Raw genomic sequence first — 21,334 nt, 5'->3', positions numbered from 1 at the left:
TTTTAATCAGGATCAATGTTATTGTCAGATGACAAATGTCTAGAGACATTATGTTTTGTCATGCTATTTGTCCCATTCACGTAAATCGTTAGGTCTTTTTTGGCTTGCCCTTTGATGGTTACATCGGCCTGAATTTTCTGCATATATTTGGCACAGAGGTTACACCATACTTCGACTACAAGTGTTTGACCCTCATCCGTTTCCACACGACGATATCCAATATTTCCACCAGTGTTCCACTTTAGGAATGTTGCCAAACGCACACTAGAACCGAGACTGGCAAAGTCAGGACTTCTTTTTAGTTTTACAAAAAGAAATAATTAATTTTCATTTAGTCCTTTTAGCGCGATCACGAAAACCACAGTCCCTCTATGTGATAGAGGGACTGTGCGAAAACTAACCTAACCGCAGTCACGCTGGTTTTTGCAATCGCGTTAAAAAGGCTAAATTGACAATAATATTTTTTTTGTAAAACAAAAAAGAAGTCCCGACTTCGCCAGTCTAGCATCACTCGACATGTATAAATAATACCAGAGTTCGTATTTAGCATTGCCGGTCCCAGTCGGCTGACATATTTTTCAATGGAAAAAATTAATGAATCACAATCCAACTACAACAAATTTTCAATTTATCGATGATATTACGGAAACTCAGAAATACTTGTATGAACTCATGAAAAACGTGCGAAAATCTGGCTCGATTTCACGCAAAATCTTGATCCGATCGCTAAAGCTGTATTCTCCCAACTTTGTGACGTCACATTGACTACTAGTATGTTACCTATGCTCTAATTGGTTACAAATCAAATACTGAGCTTTTACCTGCCAATAGAATTTGACATTGCTACGTTTGATGTCAATGGTTGTCCTTAGTGACAACGCATCATGAACTCCGATTGAACTCTTATACTCTAAGGGAATTAATTTTGTTTTTTGGCGATGAACTAAACACATTTATTTTGTAATATTAATAACAACGATTCTCTTTTTGGAGGATTTCATGGCCCTGAAAAGGGCTGTTTGATTTTGGTGATTCACTTGCCTTCTCAATTGTCGTCATCACCCTCCCCGGTTGCTTGTTTCACAGTCTCTCTATCAAGGGACTGTGCTTGTGCTAGGCGAGTGTTTTTTAGCTCGTCTCGTGAGCTTCTTGCGCGAGCGATCGCTCGCCATAGACGGCAAGGCCTGCTACCTATTGCGCTGCCATGTGGCCTCGGTCACGTGGGTTCGTGACGTAAGTGGTAAAAGAATCTTGAGGTCATGGGGCTTCCCCTGACCTAGATTCTATCTCTCAGTCACCGGCAGAATCGCTGATAATGCCTACAGTTCAAAATAGTCATTTTGACTGACTGAACCCTCGCCTAAATTTAAACCCAGTGAAAATTAGTCACTTTACAGTATTGTTTTATTTTTTTTATTTTGAAACAAACAATAATACGTTTCTATTGGTTACAGATCTTGATCAAAATATTTTTTTGTTTAAATGTTAAAAATTATGTGGTATATAGAAGATAATATTTGATAATCGTAGTCCTAAATAACTATTAAAAATTTATTTATTTTATTTATTTATTTAGGACTACGATTACCAAATATTATCTTCTATATATCATATTTATCAGTCCGAGCAGCGTTTATTTATAAACTACTTTTAAAAATTATGTGGGTTTGTTTTGTAAAGGTGATAAATGCCTTTTGCATTTTGAGAATTTACGCCAAGTCTTATTAATATGACTTATCAAATTTGTTCTATTGCTATATCTTTAATAGGAGCGCATTGTGAACCAACAATTGCATTTATTGTTTAACTTTATTATCAAAATATCCTTTATTTTGATCATTGACAAACCTCTGCCATTTTCACCAGACATCATGTGTATTAATTTGTTTTTATTTGCACCCTTTATCTATTACTAATTATTTTAATTATTACCTTATTTTATCTACCAGATTTTCAGCGGATCATGAAGCGTGGATGGAATTAGCAGATCTTTATATTTCTGAACAAGAGTAAGTATTTTTGTATTTCCTATATGCATATCATTTGTCATGATAGGAGATTCTACTGAAATAAAACTAAAGTAACAACAGAAGGTGAACATGCAACGACGATAACGACAATTGCAATCGCAATTGTAATACTTTTCTGTAACCTTTGGTGATTTGTTATGAATAATTAGGAATTTGATTGCCTTATCAACCCTTGCAAAATTATTTCAATGCCACAAGTTATATACATGTCTATTGCTATTTTAGTTTGTTTTTGTAAATTTGTTTGTCTAAATAAAATGTCTTCATGAATAATTAATAACATTATATAATGCTTAGTGACATCATTATTCATGTTGTGTCTTCCTTTGATGTCTTTGATCAGTACACACATTATAGAATTAATATGACGTTATTACAAAAATACCTCAAAGTATGCACGAAGACAGTACAGCAAGAGTATCGACAGACGTGCAGCGGAGGTTGATGCGACTTTGTACTGTCTAAGTGCATACTTTGAGGTATCCTTGTAATAACCTTATTATTATACATCTTTTCCTTCCAAGAATACATCATGGGAATGCCGAAATTTCAAAAAATTTAGAACAGAATCAGTGAACTTCTTTGTGTGGAGTTCACTCAAACTCAAGTGGCAGCCATTTTTGTTTTTATTTTTCGACCCTTACCTGCGTAATCATTCCATATTTTGGAATTCACATTTCCTAATATAGTAGGATGAAAATACCCCGTAAAATACAGCAAAATTATGGCACACTGTAACTCATGGTGTTACAGTGACAGATGTATAATAACTCTTATTAGAGAGCCTTCAAGTGTAATTATTACCTGTGTTTAATTGGGTTAGCTCAAACATTAGGAATTAGATTATTTTCCTTTTTTCCTTTTCAGGGTTTTTTCTTTTGGGAATCATTCTTTATATTACTGTGCAATAACAACCACAGATGGTCATCTTTTTGAGTGTTATTTATTTTTAAATTTAACAATATTTCATTTTTAGGTACAGTAAAGCTGCATATTGTGTAGAAGAACTTATACTATCCAATCCACATAACCATTTATACCATCAGAGGTATGCTGAGGTGAGTGTATATAAAACTTATACTATCCAATCCACATAATCATTTATACCATCAAAGGTATGCTGAGGTGAGTGTATATAAAACTTATACTATCCAATCTACATAACCATTTATACCATCAAAGGTATGCTGAGGTGAGTGTATATAAAACTTATACTATCCATTAAACATAACCATTTATACCATCAGAGGTATACTGTGGTGAGTGTATATAAAACTTATACTATCCAATCCACATAACCATTTATACCATCAGAGGTATGCTGAGGTGAGTGTATATAAAACTTATACTATCCAATCCACATAACCATTTATACCATCAGAGGTATGCTGAGGTGAGTGTATATAAAACTTATACTATCCATTCAACATAACCATTTATACCATCAAAGGTATGCTGAGGTGAGTGTATATAAAACTTATACTATCCAATCCACATAACCATTTATACCATCAGAGGTATGCTGAGGTGAGTGTATATAAAACTTATACTATCCAATCCACATAACCATTTATACCATCAGAGGTATGCTGAGGTGAGTGTATATAAAACTTATACTATCCAATCTACATAACCATTTATACCATCAAAGGTATACTGAGGTGAGTGTATATAAAACTTATGCTATCCAATCCAATTGTTCTCTTATATTTCAGATTAAATACACACAAGGGGAGATGCCAATGGCCTGCAAATATTTCTCACAAGCTGCCAAGTTAAATGGGGATAACATGAGAGCTCTTTATGGAATATTTATGGTAAATATTAAATACCCAATGAGGTCAAAGGTCACTGATAATAAAGTACTACCAAACTGCTAAAAGTTGTTTAGTGTGCACATTTGCTGGAAGATGCAGTTGCTCAGAACTTTTTTCTTGTTGCTGCCAAAATAAAACAAGTAACCTCTCGGCTGAGATAGCTCCGCTGTTAGCACTGCACATTTCAATTAAAGAACAGAAGATATCATTAGAAAATGAACAATATGCATAGTATCAATGCAATGAGACTTGCTGTTTTCAACAAGAATTCAAAAATATCATTTTTCACTATAAATTATTGTGGTTTTTAACAAGAAGTCGAAAATATCAATTTTTACCAAAAATTTATAAAAATATTCATCAAAATTAGAGAATTGAAGATATCATCATGAAATGAACAAATTTGAGAGTGGTTCACATGTAGTACCTATATATGTAATATCAAAGCAATTGGACTTGTGGTTTTTAACAAGAAGTTGAAAATATCACTTTTTACCAAAAATGACAAAAATATTGACCAAAATTAGAGAATTGAAGATATGATCATGAAATGAACAAATCTGAGAGAGGTCTACCCAAGGTACATATACACCAAGTATCAAAGCATTCAGGCTTGTAGTTTTCAAGAAGAAGTTGAAAAAGTAAAACATTGACACATACGACGACGACAGACAATCACTCATATGATAAGCTCCGCTCGACAAAGTCGACAGCGGAGCTAATGATACCTTATATGGTCATGTGATCTATTGTAACTAGAGTATTATGACAGATATACAAGTTTAAACAGTGCATGTAATCTGCCATCTGATGGTTTAGTTTTGTTAATACAACTATATATTTTGTTTTTTCACTAGTCTGCTAGTAATTTAGCCGGGTCACCGAAAGGAAATGCTAAAACGAAGAAAGATAATATGAAGTATGCAGCGTGGGCTGCAAGACAAATATCTGAAAAGTATAAGGTAAGACAATATTCCACGAAAGTCTATCAGAAAGTTTATCAGCTTGTTCTTCAGTAGTTTTAAATATGCAAAATTATATTTGACTATAATTGACTATAACCAACTTTGATGTATTTATTTTCAGTCTGTGGAAATGAGGGACCACGATGCACAAGTCGAGGCGATTGAAGAAATGTTAGATTCCCTTCAAGTTGTACCATCAACAAACTAGCCCCTTTGTACGATACCGGCAACCCATCATGATATAATGGTTTCTTCTGTAGTTGCCATGACTACCATGAGTGAAAGAATAGAGTGGATTATTTGCAGTTATTGTTTATTCAAATCATATCTGATATCTGCAACTCCTGACAGAATACAAATAATGTATGGGATTTAAGTTCTATGGGAGCCCACTGTAATAACTCTGTCAGTAAGATGTATTCGCATCAAACTGGATTTTCGGTCAACAAACTTGACACCATGTACTTGTATATAATCTATTTCGGCCGTTGGGCAAGAGTGAAAGTCATGATCAAATATTATAAAATTAAAGTAAAGACTACTTTGCTGGTAACCTTGTTATAGGGTTAACGTATTCCCACTTGGGGGGGGGGGGTCTGTTAGTATGGTTGGTTGGTTAATGGGCAATAGCTATGATGATGGAGGGCATTCAGTATTGCATTAGGGAATTATTCGAACAGTCAGTCAGCAATATATCTTGCAAAACACTTGGGTCTTTTAAAGAATGGTTGTTGCATACGCACGCTAGATAATACTTGCTATTCACCATGTTGACAACCCCTATGAAATAGTAATCACAAACCACGCGCATGTGGCGCCGACAAGTCTAGATTAGGCAAAGACCATAGCTGCAAGTCATTTTGCTAACCGACTGTCTGAATAATTCTCAGAATGGCTGTAATGTCATAGTGGTGTGGCATTAGCAAGGGCATTAATTATTTGTAAAGCAGGGAGAAAGATCTCATTGATTTTAGATGTGGGGTACAAATCATTATTTATTGGTGGGGGTGGGGGGGGGGGTTCCAACCATCATTTAGCTTGAGAGGGATCTATTCATCTATAAGGATATGGAAAGCATTTAGCGTAACATCTTGTATTGGAATACCGTTCATAATTGAAAGAAACCTAGGCACACGACTATAAAATGACGCAAATATTGCCAGTACCGGGTATGTAAAATTTGGATCCTGGAATAATTTGTTTCAGTGCTTCTCATCTGTGTACATGTATAATATTATAGCCTGTCATGTATCAGTTACGATAGATGAGAACAGGTTTATCATCTAACAAGTGGTCGTAGCAACATTGAATTACAAACCAGTATATTGGGTTTTGGTTAAATTTCGCCGGATGTGATGTCACATGAACCTCTACCTTCATCAGATTTTAATCTGGTTGAAAATTATCCAGATTGGGATTATGTGCTTGTCACACCACCGTTTCCATTCCTGGTCCCAAATGTACTATAATTTACTTGGCGACTTTTGACCCACATGAGAAGGAAATGTGCATTGCGATGAATCAATGCAAGTTGCAATATTTTCACACGGTATATTTAAACTGCCATGTCAAATTGTTTAATGATACGTTGTTTTTTAACTTTCTTTGTGGTCATGTAAACCTAACGCAAGAAAGGATGGGCGTCTCTAATATCAATATATTCATTGTAGTGTTTTTTATTTACCAATAAATAAATGCAACGATAGCAGGGTGTTGTGAGTGCACAGACTGAATGTCAAGGTACAGAGTAAGGGATTAAACTTTACTAGATGAACAAAATGCACTGATTGTTACCACTTCACTGCCTTAAATAACTACCTTCTCAACAACATTGGAACTTTCAGACCATTGTACATCTCATTACTGTACTTCACTGGTGTGATTGATTTCAGAACTTTGATGTTTTATGAAAAAATAATATTTAATATGTCGTAGAATAAAATTGTATTTAAAATCAAACATCTGTAATGTTGTTTTTTTACCCCTTCAAAAGAAATGAATGTTGCATGTGTTTTATACTCTTACTTGAATTGGTACTCCAGTCCTTTGTCTCAAGCTAAAATTGTATACCATATTTGTTCTAATAGAAGAGCATGTAATTGTATACTGGATCAATCAAATATTACTAGTACTTAATTTAACGATAGATACACTGCTGACATTTACGGAATTACATGTGCTACTAATACAGCAAATACTGTATTGTGTTTTTCATCAAACAATCAAAACTGCATATAGAAATTCTTGACCTTTTTGTTATTTCAATCCATCAAGGACATTTGATGACACAAGCAGACTGTGCAACCTGACAAACATGCATGTCAGTTTCATTTCATCATGTAACAACAGATTTATGTCAAAATAAAATTATTACAGTGGTATTTTGGCAGTGCTTGTACAAAATGTATGTTTAAACCTAATGTATATCGTGGTGTATGACCACTCTGCTCCGAGGATGTCAGTTCTCAAATGACAATATCTGCAATATCAATTATGTGTCATTAAGAAATCTGATATATGATCTTGTTTCAGCAAAGTTTGAAAACAGAATGTAACTTGGCCCACAATGCACCATGATGATCATAATCCAGTCAGATTTGTTTCCATCTAAACCGCCAATAAAAACTACATGTACTTAATTCTTCAGTAGTGATCTGCATAACAACCATGTAATAAATAGAATAACTGTCTCCGACAATGATTAAAAATGCAATAGTCATGTGACTTTGTATAGTCACAGCTTCAGCACTGGTATCCATGGTAATCTGTGGCCATGCGTCCTTCACAGTATAGCGCCATCATTGGTAGGACATGAAGATTCTTTTTGTTGCCTATCTTTTTTTATTTTCAGTCGTTCAAACCTTGGCATAAAATATTTTTTCCTGATTGCATTATGTCCATCGTAAATATCATTGTTAATGGCTGCAGATGAATCTTGCAATGTCTGTAATAGAGAAAGTCAGGTGAGAAATGACAATAAGACATGAAGGTCACAGTCCCTGTTATTTAATTATAAAATACTCATGTTAAAATAATACATGGAACATCTGCAATTAATTGAATTAATATGTACTCTATGTGGGTACAACTCATCATAAAGTGATTTTCCTTAATCTGATAACTGAAAACTTTCATTTACACGGTCCAAAATCTCAGAGTACACAAGTGCAACCAAACTATGTCTCATACATGCTCAAGAAACTGCATTCATAAATCTGAGTAAACCTTGATGTAGCTTTAATAACAACTTGACTTCTTTGTTAATTCAAGTCTTTGTATATTACCAGGACCTGGGTTTGTTTCAGTATAACCACTATAATTCCCATCAAAATGTAGCCCTGACACCCCCAACATATTCCACTGCGATTGGTAATGGTACAACCCATCTGTCACTGATTCAGATCAAGGTCATGACATCACTAAAAACCCTAGCATTACAATATAAGCTAATTATTTATTCTGAGCATGCTCAGTTGTTCTCTCAGTGCAGTAAGGAGGGATAATTTTTGATGAAAATCTTGAAAAAGACCCACATAGGATTTTCAGTTCTGGAAAAAAAAATTATGTGCATATTCAACAGAGACTTGTTCATCAACCTGCCAAGTTTCATTGATATCTGCTGCAGAATGTCTAAGAAAATGTTGGAGACATAAAGGGGGTGGACGGAAGGAAACCAGAAATAAGAAATAATAGTCGCCTTTAGGGCTACGCCTGAATGAGCACTAAAAAAACATTTGGTCAAGAAATACAGTAGGTAAGGTTCTGGCAGGATATTGTATGTACCAAATGTTGAGCATGCCTGATCTCCAGAATGGGGAAATGTGATTTGGGTGCATTTTTATTCAATCAAACTAAGATGGAAATGTATGCGTAGCCAAGGATGTACTATTTCTGTAGAAAATGCAAATGCAATCAGTACTGGTTTGTCAGAGAAAATTAAATAAATATAATAATTTTATGGAAATCAAACATGTGACATGTATGTATGAAGTACCGACAGTTTTATGAAATGCCTCCTAAACAGCACAGCCTGAAATAAAATGGCCACTCATTGGCCATTCTTTAAGAGATTAGTAAAACTAAATATGCATCAGTGATGTATGTTATACTACGCATACACCATGTTATATGAAAACATCCCAAAATTAAGCAAATTTTGTCCCCTAAAACCACAGCTTTGACTTAAAAGGAAAGATTAAAACATTTCAGAATGCAAATCACACTCCATGGTGGCGTATCTCCACTATAATGCTTCACGAAAATCAACATTTTCAGCAATCAGGCTCCATGGAATAATTATCAATCATAAATAAATAAATATAGAATATGATTATGATGATAGTTGGACAATATTTAAAGGTAATTCTCATCAAAAAGGTGACAGAAGTCGTGTTTTAAACAACCATGCAAGTCAGCAATATGGTTTCAATCATATGTTTATTCAAATTAAAGTCCAAATTATGGTATGGTGTATGTCAGATTTGGGCATAAAAAATTTACGCTTGCAGTAATGTTTATATACATAGCGATGGGTGAAACTATCCAAGTTTTATTTCCCATGATGCATGCAGTCCTTCAACTAAAGTTGCATTTACAAATACTGTGAAATCTGTATTAGAAGCTGCGGCCTCTGTTAAAATGGTACACTCCAACAGTGGGAATGCGGCTTCTATTTCTATGGTGATTTTTTGGGTCTCAATTGTTCAAAAAGAATGGGTGTGACTTCTAATACATATTTTATGGTACTGTGACCCACAGTCAGCTGGCACACACCTGATATAATAAAATAAATGTGATATTTACTATATGGCGGCCGCCATCTTGAATGACGCATAAAACTAAATAAATAAAAGACAAGTTGTGAAACGCGTTTTTCAGATTTCAAAAATACCAATCTTTCACATATATTAAGCCAACCAATAACAAAATTTGGCAGAATTTGTCGTTTTTGTGTGGAAAATTCCCTTGCATACGAACACCTAATTACACGAAGAACTTAGAACACTTTCCTGGGGTATTTGAAACTAAAAATTGGCATTCCAGCTCAGCACCCAATCAGCAACGGACTTACACTAAGATGACAATTTCAGTTTCAAATACCCCAGCTTAGTTTTCTAGGTTCTTTGTGCTGTGACCTTTATAAATGTTGAATAGATGAAACAAAATTTTAATCATAATAGACATACCTTGAAATCTTCAGTTTTTTCCATGGTAATAAGTCGTCTACTAATATTGACATTTAATACTTGTTCACAATTTGATACTAGTGTTAAACACGGATGATGCGGTATTTGATCCGGAGAATATCTAAAGTGAGCGTAAAAATGTATTATCAAAAATTCTTCATCATATTAACATTTTTGAAATCATATCAACTCATGTTATGCAAAACAGTCATTGCAAATTATTAATAACATATTCCTGAGCTAGTGCACAGCATTAATGATATTTACAATAACTTCCAATAAAATATATGTATATTAGTGAATTAGGATTAAATTCAGTCGCATAAAAATAAATCTAAATATCATATTTACCCGGTAGTATTGTTATTCTATCAGTTTGACCAACTGATTTTTGCGAAAATCAAAGATATTTAACTTAGGTAATTCAACAACCAGATAGATGCTACCAATCTAAACTAAATGTCTCATTTTAATGATACTTTAAAACTAAATACATCTTTGAGTCTTTATGCATTTTGTTTTCACATTTCACAATTTTCTAAATTTTAATTTTACAATCATAGTACTACTGACTTGAACCACTCTTAGAATTCATTCAAAATATTTTGTTTTTCTTCTTCTAAGAATTCTGCTGTCTTCCAAAATAATTATACAACGGTTCAATTAATGCAAGATTGCAATGTAATTTGACTTTATACCAAATTAGAAGAAACTGAAAGTTCATTCAAAGAAAGTTATAAGACAAATTCCCAGTTGTAAGCGACAGTACCCCACCACCATTGGTCTTCATCTTATGATTGGAAATGGCCCAGTTGACACAATGTTGTAAAATGCATTTCATAATACTCCACTCTGCATATTGCATTGTTTTATTAAATCATGAATGTAAAGAACCAATCACAATTGTGTTTACAAGTTTGAAAGAATATTCAAAGTTGATATGTCCCAATTGTTATTTTTAAATCGTTATACTTCGTGATATTTCTCACTCATATTTTTGGAATTATTTGAAGTGACATGAAGTTACCATGAACATGAATTAATAAGATTACCTTTTATTTAAATCATCATCAAATACTTCCAAGTAGATTGTACCCCCAACTTACACCGCCCTCTAGTGTCATACTTACTCCACTCTGCATATTGGTAACCAGTAAACCAATCTTCCGTTCATTTTGAGATAACATGCAGCAAAATTTAAAAGATCTGTAAATATATCGGCTAAATGGTACCCCACACTGGACGGGAAGTGCACATCAGTTCTGTAAATATAGCAATGTAATTCCTGATGACAACTGAATGATAACATCAATAATTCCCACATCTCTGTCTAACGATAAATAAGGCCAAATACAATGAATTGTGTGTTTCTGGTAACATTGAAAACAAAAGTATGGTAGGTAGGTAGGAATGACTTTTTATTTTATGAAAATTAAATAATTATTCTTAATTTATTATTCTGTAGTGCTGCTTAGCCCATACTACGTATGAAAGTATTTTTAAGAATTTCAAGTAAAACTGAAAGGTGACCATGTATCTACAATTGAAAAGATACAGGTGCAGCCTGAAAAATCTAGGCAAGGTCGGGTTACTGGAAACAAATAATTTTTGTATATGGCTCAAAGGGCGGTAGTTGTCGTGCCGTGTCCTGTTCGATATAGGACTCATAGCAACGTATACTACAACGCGTGTAAAATACATTGTTTATTTACATGAAATTCAAACATGCGCTGCGCGACGACCACCGCGCTATAACTGCTTGTGTATTCACAACTCATTCTATTTCTTTAACATAATGTAACAATAATTACTACGATATAATAAACATAGTTAAGCTACACATAGCTTGCCCAGTTTATAATAATAAAACCATTTTCCTTACAACTAATGATTTAAAATCCCACTACAACTGCAAATATTGTAAACTGTTATATTTTATTTAAGTTATCAATTTTTGCAAAGTGCTCACAGAGAACATTTTTGTGTGAAAGCAAATGTGATTTCATGCATTCATGATTTAAGTAAAATATTCACAAACTTTCATGATTTTGCCTCACTCTTACAATTCTTGAAAATTTGTCTTAATGAAAACAAAGTAATTAAGAGTAGTTGACAAAACAACTATTCAATTGATCACAGTACAGCAGGATGTTGCAAAAGCATAACCAGCCAGTTTTGAAATATAAAATTATCATAATGTTATTTTATTTTTGTTCTTGAAGTATGGTTTCTGAGGCAAGTGTTGAGTTGAACTATAAACAGTCTATAGTTCTAAAAAGATGTTGTATTGAAATGGAACAATTACCCGATTGCATTAATATGTATTAATAGCTAGTGAGTGTGTGCACCTTCTCGAAGATCAAATAAACCAATAAATGTTATAGAGACTTTGATGTACTGCAATGAACAAGAAAACATTAAAACAATGGTTTAACAAGTGTAAGAGTTCAATAAACTTACTTTTCATCAGAAATTGTATATTCTCGTGCAGTTCCTATCCTCCTTGTTGCTTCTCGGATTCCATACGGTGCTATAATATAATAAATCAGACAACCTGTAAGCTCATCTTGAAGTAACATCCCCAACAGTATAGTTAGTATGTGACAATGATTTGAATTTAGATTTTAGTGGTTGGTCGGCAGGAAGTATGGTAGAAAATCTGTGCAAGTTATTTTTTGAATTTTACTACGTTCACACACACCACGAACTCACTTGGTTCGGTGACGTGACATTGCACCAGAGCAGGATGTACCATATAAACTCATGGAGAGTGCATTTTTAGGTAAAAGTGACCAAGTAAGCAAACCGATCAAAAGATTTTGAAATTATACTTGATGTGTAGAAGAAATAAAATCGCACCAAAATTTGGATAAATTTTATAAGCTAGGATTTAGCAAATCCACTGTATTTTGTTTTTAAAATGATGGGAAAATTTAAATCATACTTACGATCTGTGACAATGGCATCAAACACTGACTGCTCTCTCCAGAAATTATGCGAAGTATCTGCCACCATAACATCAATATAATGTTTTTCCATATTGTAGAGTTTCATATTTGTACGAATACTTTCATCAGACGCTCTATATTTGGATTTTGTATTTGTACGACTTGTCTTGCCTTGTCCATGGATCACATTGTAGTCAATATCGGTCCCGGTGACATAAGCGCCATAGTGGGCACATGCAATCAGTAAACTACCTTGTTGTCATAACAACAAACAGAATGTTAAAGAATGTAGTGAATCATTTTGTAAATTCTTCTTGTGTTGTAAATCTGTGAAAGTTGTTCAAAACTGTCACAAAACTCAATCACAGTCGGTGTATACCGTAAAAACCCTCAAATAAGAGCCACTTTGTAACACTTTCATTTCTGGGTGGTGCTTATTTGAGGTAACATTTTGACAACTTTGTAGCCAGTGGCTCTTAAACCAGGGTCATCAAACTTTTTCATTGTGAAATAGCGAAGGGGATAGGCAAACACACACACAACCAAAACAGACAAGTAATTATTAATGATGTATCATTGCAATTAATTTATTCTGTAAAGATACTGTTATGGGAATAACAAATGTCAAATAAATACGACGATTCGTCGTTTCATCGATAATGTGTAGCGATGCCTGAAGTCACATTTTACTGACAATGCGTAGCGATGCCTGAAGTCGGATTTGGTAGCACTTTCAGTGTCTGACCCTACACTCGAATCACTTGTACTTCCGTTGTACAATTGTTTACCAAGTTTTGTACGGCAAACTTTTTTCTTGAAAACTGGGAATAACTTGGGTGGCTGTGGCTGGCGTGGTGGTTGATTTGGTGACGATATAAAATAGTTTCGGATAGAATTGATCTGACCAGCAGCGACAGGAGAAGACATACTTGCAAAGCAAGCATGGAACGAATGAAGAAAATGATGCCCAATCACTTGTATTTATGGCAAAAACAATAAATAAAAACACGTTTTTCTATAGATTTTTACAGCTTGGGTACTTGGGCATTGTTTTAATTGTGCTAGACGTCTGACAGTACAGCTTTGGTTTATATTTCCTGTTTCATAATCAAGCCAGCTTATAATGATATGTTAATGATATTCACGTACTTCACAGTCCACGCAAACAGGGTCAAACTATAGCCCCACCCCTATATAACCAAATACGAAACGATACCGAGAAAGTAACAATTACATGTATTAAAAATAATTTCCTGTGACCAATCGGAGAGACGAAATCATTCACGAAAGCCCAGGCCTGTTACAAGGCATTTTCTGATTGGTACAAGTTCAGATTATTTTCAATTCTCACAAATAGCTAATTTAAATATTTGGGTCAGGCGGGTCACGTAGACTTCACTTTGCTGTAAGACGAGTTGATCGCGCAAGTTTGTGGAACTAATCCATTCGACTTCAATTTTGATTATTTTCGGCAAGAGAGTCCTCTCCAAACTAATGCCAGTTATTTTGTTACTTCCCTGAAGATTTTGTCTCGAATCACCCCAAAACGAACGTCTCAAATGAAATGCAAAAAATAACCCAAAATCACGATCAGCGAGAGTGGGCTGCGTAATCATTACATTCTCACAGTCGGAGCTACGTCACGATCCCTCAAACGTTGCCAGGACCGGATTAACACCTCTGTTTTCCCCCACGCTAAGGAAAAAATCTTTTGTTTTCTGCTGACTTCCTGTTCCGGTCCGTCTGTGAGAATGTATTTTCGATACCTCCGATTTTCCGATAAAGGCGTTCTAAAATCGTGACGTTCTTTACTTGGTTATAAAGACAACATTGACAATGAATATCTCAACGTGTCCTTCGGTGTTTCGGCAAAAAACATACTAGTAGTTACTACTGAATAGTTTGTGAATTGGTTGATTGTGTGTCAGAAATATAAAATGGACAAGTTGACAGTCACATTCACGCTCTCAGTGCATTTCTTTCGTCTATCATTCTTCCGTTCTCAATTACACAGGACGTCAGGCAAGTTATGGGGATAATCTTTATTTGTCTCACACCTTCTGTGGTGCAATAAACAATGCAGGGTGGAAGTGAGGCACAACAAGCTTGTGTCTGCCTGATTGTAAACAACCGGGCGGCTGGCGCTTATTTCAGGGTTCTTATTGACAAAACCACTCAACTCTTGGTGGCTCTTAATGGAGGGTCAAATGTAACAAATTTTCACTGAGTGGCTCTTAATTGAGGGTGGCGCTTATTTGCGGGTTTTTACGGTATTGTGTTTTTTACTTATTGAACTCCATTATTGTCCCGCCAAAATTCAGATGCTACATTATAAACTATTTTTTCTACAATTTCAACCAGATTTTAGTTACAGATATTAATCAAAACTTTTTCAAAAATATGGAACTTTTTTCAAAAATATGAAAAAATATAACAGATTTATTTTTTAGGAAAGGATAAAAGTCAACTTTAGGGCTAAAAATGTTAAAATGATCATGCTGCATACTTAGATGTAGCGACATCACTGAGACAAAAACAAATCAATCAGGCAGAATGAATCATTCTTCAGATTTACCTAAAACTTTTTCAAATATTACAAATAACTAATCATTTTAATATCAAAGTGAATTGGAGAGATGGGAAATGTTGTCAGTTTATGAATCATCTGAATATGATGGTAGAAATGTAACACTAACTTCATTCTCATTACTTTTATTATCAATCATGTATAGTTTCTCAGGAGGGCGCCGTCTATTCACCTTCAGCCAAAAGGTTAGTTGGCAGCCCTGGGCTAAAGGTCAAATACTTTGCCATCTTGATAGGCTACAGTCATGTAGTGCTCTAAAGGACATACTTGAAAGGGGTCTGTTATCGTCATGGTAACAACTTACCTGTACCTACAAATGGGTCCAATACTAATGAACTTGATGTTACTTTTGCCTGATTCGCCATAATAAGAGATAAATCAGCAGCCATACTCGTATTGCCGATAAAATGACGATTTTTAATCGAATATTTGTGTATTAGATCTCGCCTACCATCATTAATCTGAGTGGTAAATGAAAACAAAATGATGTTCAATAAACAGAACAAGTCAGATGATTGTCACTTCAACCTTACTGGTGCAGACTTGCAAGTATAAAATTACTATTACGGTATATTAAAATGTTTGTTCAGTCAAGTAAGAGGAAACCATAGCAACACAACAATAAGAGTCATGGAATTATGTACACCAAGCATGAAAGAATGTACTGAGACATACTGAGGTTTGATGTTGTTTCAAGTCAGCTAGCAGTATACTCACCCATCGTCCAAAGTACATACAATATGGTGCTGTCGGAGCGTTGTTTGGATCGGTACCGTAATACTCAAGAAAATGAAATGTATGTTCTGGTTTACTCAAACAAACTTTCCCTCGGAATGGTACGACTTCTGTGACTTCCTGCAATTGAACATTTTAATCAGAAGATTTACAGATCTTTAGCGTCAATTTCCGCACCCCCTCTTAATCTTTAGAATACTTGCAGCTAGCATACTTTTGACACAAGAATATCCTAAAATTAAAAATGAATTCCCACTTTGCAGCTATGTGAAACATCACTTCCAGAACAAGCTTGAAACATAAAATATGGTAAAATGATACTGTTTCAGCTAGAATATGTGATAAATTAAAAGTAGATATCCTGGCTCACTTTCCATCTCATTTATAAAGTACTGGAATGTACTGTAGAATACTTTATTTTCGCTTGGAATTTATTTTCGCTATCTTCGCTGAAGGGATGATTCCGTGAAAATAAAATTCAGCGAATATACTTTTTTCCTATATTTAACATTCAGCTCATCAAAAATCAGTGAAAATAAATTCCATACAAAACGCCAAAAAAGCCTTTTCAGCGAAAATTAATTCCAACGAAAATAAAGTATTCCACAGTATCACTCTCAGACAAGCATACCTACAATATAACTGTCCTTAAAGAACAAACACAGCCTTCTAATTCTGTGAGTGTCTATTGTTATTTTTTGTAAGAGGAGGGTGGAGGCTACCTCACATATTTGCAAAGCGGGAATGCAACTTTCAGTTATTACCTGTGTTGGCTATGTGAAAGTCAAAACAGAAACCTTGAATACTTTAGCTACTACTTTAATAAGGAACCTTACCAATTCAGTTATCTTCTGATTCATCATTTTTTAATAAATGGTACAGATCAGCTTCCATGTTTTTCCTCTCATGGCATTATACTATCATGTTGTTGAATTTTGTGAAAGACTTAAAAATGTTGTACTTTAAAATTTAAGATGGTTATCATATTTTTCTCTATTAGTATCATATGCCACTAAATATGTAAATGATAGAGGCATGTCCATTGTCATAAATTAATGATCCAGGACACAAAATTTATGGTTTGTGTACGTTTATATATGTATATATGTACAAAATGGTTGCCATGGTTTTATTTCATTGAAACAAAAATGACAAAATGGTTGCCAGTTGGCATTATTTCATTGAAACCCGAAAACAAAAGTGAAAAATTGCGAAGAACAAAATAGAATCAACTTACTTATCAAAGTATTAGCAAAACAACAGTACAGCAAATCTTCAACTCTGTATTTTGTAGGTAAATATTTATATATTTATTTTGTTCTAAATTTTAATCAATTTTCAAGCCAAAATAAAGAAAAATTTTGACAGAAAAAACAAAATTAATAACAATTTACTTAAACATGTAAATATGCAAATTTTTACGTAAATGACATACCGGTATTAGCACATTTGAAATGCAAATTAGTATGTAAGCCCCGCTGGCCATGTACGTTTTCGAATGTGACATGAGCAGACCTATCAAAGCCTGGTCCAAAAGATTTTATTAAATTAGCAAGGGAATTAACAGGATTTTGGAAGCATACCTACCTCAATCAGTTCATGTTGTCGAGGTTGTTTCATAGTTTTATTAAAAGCATTTACTCGAATTTTAAACGTTGTATCTTCTTTACAGTAAGCGTCCATTAACTCACTTGGGTATTTTCGTAGCGAGTCGTATAACTCGTTGTAAGTTTTACCAAAACCCCAAAGTTCTAACAAAGATTTTCCAAGAACTGTCCTTTCCATGAGCATTTGGCCCGCTTTCTCATTCGGTAGATTTAACACAATAAAAGGACTCTGTAAATGGAACAATTATTTAGATGTAACAATTACAAAACATATATGTAGGGAGGATTAAAAAATCTATGAGAAGAAAATGATATGGCTGCCTTTATTCAAATGTGAACCAAAATGGCTGCCTTACTTGTAGTGGACTTAAGCTTAATATCTTGAGAACCACAAGTGATCTCAAATGTTTATATTTGTACACAATCAATTTGCAAATATGTCACCAACTACATGATACTCCCATTATTGTTTATTTATAGTAAATCAAAATCTAATCATCCCGACTGAAGTCCAGTTATGCAATGATAAAACCCTGCATAAACTTCCATTCAATAATCCACTTTCACTTTGTTGTATTAAATGTTTTGTTACCATAGTTACCCACCAATTCATCAGTTTTCTCTTCAATTTCTGCACAAATATTCAACAGACTCAGAATTGACTTGAGCTCCTGAAAACAAATTTAAATGTTACTGTATGATTCCGAAATCCCTGGGACGTCACGGAAATGTAATTTGAACGGCCCTCCCATTATATGTACACCATTATTGTCTGTCTTGAAATATTGTCAACAATCGTTTGGATTAAGAATGTACCGGTAGTAGAGGTTTTCAAGAAGTAAAATTTACGCTAATAATTTTCATAGAAGAATTATTTTAAACCATATCAAACTTTTATGTAAGCTCATTTTTTACACTAATTAAAAATCAATGCTTCGTTTGATACATCTTCATGTGGTCCTGACTGAGTAATTAAATCCTTTATACAAGAATCAAATGATTACCGTAAAATCTGTATTAGAAGCCGCATCCCTAATAGAAGTCGCACCCATTCTTTTTAAACAATTGGGAACCAAAAAATCATCATTTCTCATATGTGTAGATGCTCTAATAGAAGCCGCATCCCCTCTATTGGATTGTACCATTTTAATAGAAGCCGCGGTTTCTAATACAGATTTTACAGTACTATGAAAAAATTAAAATGGACAACGATTTTGGATAACTTTTTTTTCTTTTAAATTTATATTTTTGCATTCAGATGGTGGATGTGCAACTTAACAACAGTTGCTATGACTGTTATGTTTATATATATTACATCTACATTTATTGTACAATATGAGTAAAAAAAGTGAAGAAATCTGATTGAATGTCTGCTGAGTAGTACTCGTATGATACATCATTTTGATGTCAGAATTTAAACAGAGATTTAGACTAATTTGCATATTAGTTAATTGTGGAGTCACTGCATTTTTTTTAAATAGTCATGACATTTTCTGTGACTGATGGTTTTATAGGTGAAAGATACGCATCTAAAGATGTTCTAAAATATTTAATACTTGACTGTTTGATTTAACAATTATTTAAAACATGGAATGTGCAGATAAGGTCATTAAAACAACGTGGGTTGTTAACTTTTGACCAATGAAATTGTCAGAGAATAATTAGATACACTTATGGTTTCTATAAAATATAACAAATTCATTTTGATTAACATGTGTCAAAAAATTTGATAACATCCTTAGTTTTCAATATATTTTACAACTAAAACTTTTTTCTAATATATAATAACTGTTTATGTAGCTACAAGTGTCATTAATCATGTTTAAAGTTTACATTTACTCAGTTTTGCAAAGTTTTGAATTTCTATAAAATCATATTCAAAGCCTGACACAATTTTGTGACATTTTCTCAAAAAGGTTTCGGATCGGACGGTAAAAAATAAGGATAGGTCAGTTATAGGAACCTAACAAGGCTCCCTCATTCCTAACTCCAATACTCCAGCCCCCAATGTAATTGTATATGCCTCTGTAGATCATTTTACGTGCATACCACAGATCAGCCATGACAAAACTCAGAATTAGTGCACACACTCTTAAGATTGAGACTGGAAGGCATCAAAACATAAATGTAGCAGAAAGGAAATGCCCGGTTTGCAACATCTTCAACAAATTGAAGATGAAGAACATTTTCTTCTTCATTGGTCATGCTACAATAACATCAGAAATGAATTTTTCCAAAAAACTGGCAACGCAAACATTGATCAAATTTGTTTAATAAAAAATCCTAGAAAAACTTGGCAAATTCATTTATCAGTGCTTTAACTTGAGAGAAGAAAACATGAAACTTACTATACCAGCTGCCTCATAATATTTACATTTTACATATTTATTTCCGATACTTGTAGTGATTTTAATTTTTTTTCTACTATTTAGCTATTTTAATAATTACTGTATTTTACTTTCCTTTATCTGATCATTTATTTTTAATTGTTTATGTTTTTCTAAAACATATTTACTTTATTGTAATCAATTTAATACCTTAAAGGGGACCCGCTCAATCCCATGGATTGCACTAAAGAATCATGGGACACTATTGTTTATGTTGTTTACAATGTTAATCTATCTTTTGTTATCTATTGTTATTTTAATCCGGAAAGTAAATTTGTTGTGAGATTAGGCTTAACTGGAAGGTGCCCCTTTAAAGAGGGTACAATGTCAATAAAGTTACTTTACTTTACTTACTTACAAAGTCCCTCCTGTTGAGTGACTGTGATTTGTATTATTATACCGAATACAATTAAAGGGGGGCACTGGAGGGGCATGGTAAGGATTAGAGATATGGGTGGGGGGGGGGGGACTGTTACCATTTTTTGGGCCATATTTGGAATGCATATTATTAATTCACATTGAGTACTAAAATGAACTTCGTCCTCAAGTTAGGTACATGAACGACATTTTGTTGTTGTTGTTGATTTCAGTTTTTGGTTCAGTGTGTGGCCAAGTTTTGATGTGTAATTATGGCAGTGTGGTCTTAACATAAATATAACATGCACGCAGGGCAAAGCAAATTGCAAAAATTCCTTTTATGTCAGGGTACGACTTGATCACAGTTGCCTCTAACAAAAATAACACTTACCCGAACTGTGTACATTGGCAAACAGGGTCTTGTAAATTGTTACGTACAAGCCGGGCAAGCAACCTGCTGTTTCTGTTGTCGCTCGAGTGATACTCTTTGATGCATGTTATTTTATCCAAAGTATAATAATCGCATTGTTTTTTTCAAGTATCAGAAAGTTCTTAAGCATGAATGAATAACACTTACGGGTATCCGGAATTCCAAGTGTTCCTGGGCTAGTACAAGTAAATATCTTCTCCACGAAGATCGCATGCTGGACGTGGGCGCAGCCATCTTTTGAGTTTAGAAAAGTGCCAACATAGGGGGCGCTATAAAACAAGGAAA

The 21,334-nt window shown here is 34.0% G+C and overlaps 2 protein-coding genes across 2 annotated transcripts in view; one reads left to right on the top strand and one right to left on the bottom strand.

The window, feature by feature from the left end:
* LOC100376248 (ER membrane protein complex subunit 2-like) overlaps positions 1-6,771 on the top strand; it is an 18,740-nt gene extending 11,969 nt beyond the window's left edge. The window contains exons 6-10 of the mRNA XM_002731216.4: positions 1,950-2,009; positions 3,007-3,088; positions 3,746-3,847; positions 4,705-4,809; positions 4,934-6,771. Of these exons, the coding sequence (XP_002731262.1) occupies positions 1,950-2,009; positions 3,007-3,088; positions 3,746-3,847; positions 4,705-4,809; positions 4,934-5,020 (436 nt within the window). The 3' untranslated portion in view covers positions 5,021-6,771. The remainder of the gene's footprint in view (positions 1-1,949; positions 2,010-3,006; positions 3,089-3,745; positions 3,848-4,704; positions 4,810-4,933) is intronic.
* Positions 6,473-21,334, bottom strand: LOC100376402 (tRNA (guanine(10)-N(2))-methyltransferase TRMT11-like). Its single transcript, XM_006812064.3, has 10 exons — positions 21,197-21,334; positions 18,481-18,546; positions 17,856-18,104; positions 16,251-16,388; positions 15,838-15,994; positions 12,947-13,198; positions 12,459-12,528; positions 11,129-11,260; positions 9,999-10,119; positions 6,473-7,756 (listed from the first exon to the last, which is right to left on the bottom strand). The coding sequence occupies exons 1-10, from the start codon at positions 21,281-21,283 to the stop codon at positions 7,595-7,597; spliced, it is 1,434 nt and encodes a 477-aa protein (XP_006812127.3). The 5' UTR covers positions 21,284-21,334; the 3' UTR covers positions 6,473-7,594.

This window comes from Saccoglossus kowalevskii, chromosome 14, assembly GCF_978046115.1.
Source record: "Saccoglossus kowalevskii chromosome 14, keSacKowa6.1, whole genome shotgun sequence".
Lineage (NCBI taxonomy): Eukaryota > Metazoa > Hemichordata > Enteropneusta > Harrimaniidae > Saccoglossus > Saccoglossus kowalevskii.
The sequence above is the reverse complement of the archived record's forward strand: the minus strand, read 5'-3'. Positions and strand labels throughout refer to the sequence as shown.

Excerpts from the sequence above, each read along its gene's own strand:
- LOC100376402 (XM_006812064.3), bottom strand. The coding sequence starts at position 21,283 with ATGGCTGCGCCCACGTCCAGCATGCGATCTTCGTGGAGAAGATATTTA. Across the intron at positions 18,547-21,196 it reads ACTTGGAATTCCGGATACCC|GAGCTCAAGTCAATTCTGAG; the intron begins GTAAGTGTTATT and ends ATTTGTTTTCAG. Across the intron at positions 15,995-16,250 it reads GTATGTACTTTGGACGATGG|ATTAATGATGGTAGGCGAGA; the intron begins GTGAGTATACTG and ends TTTACCACTCAG.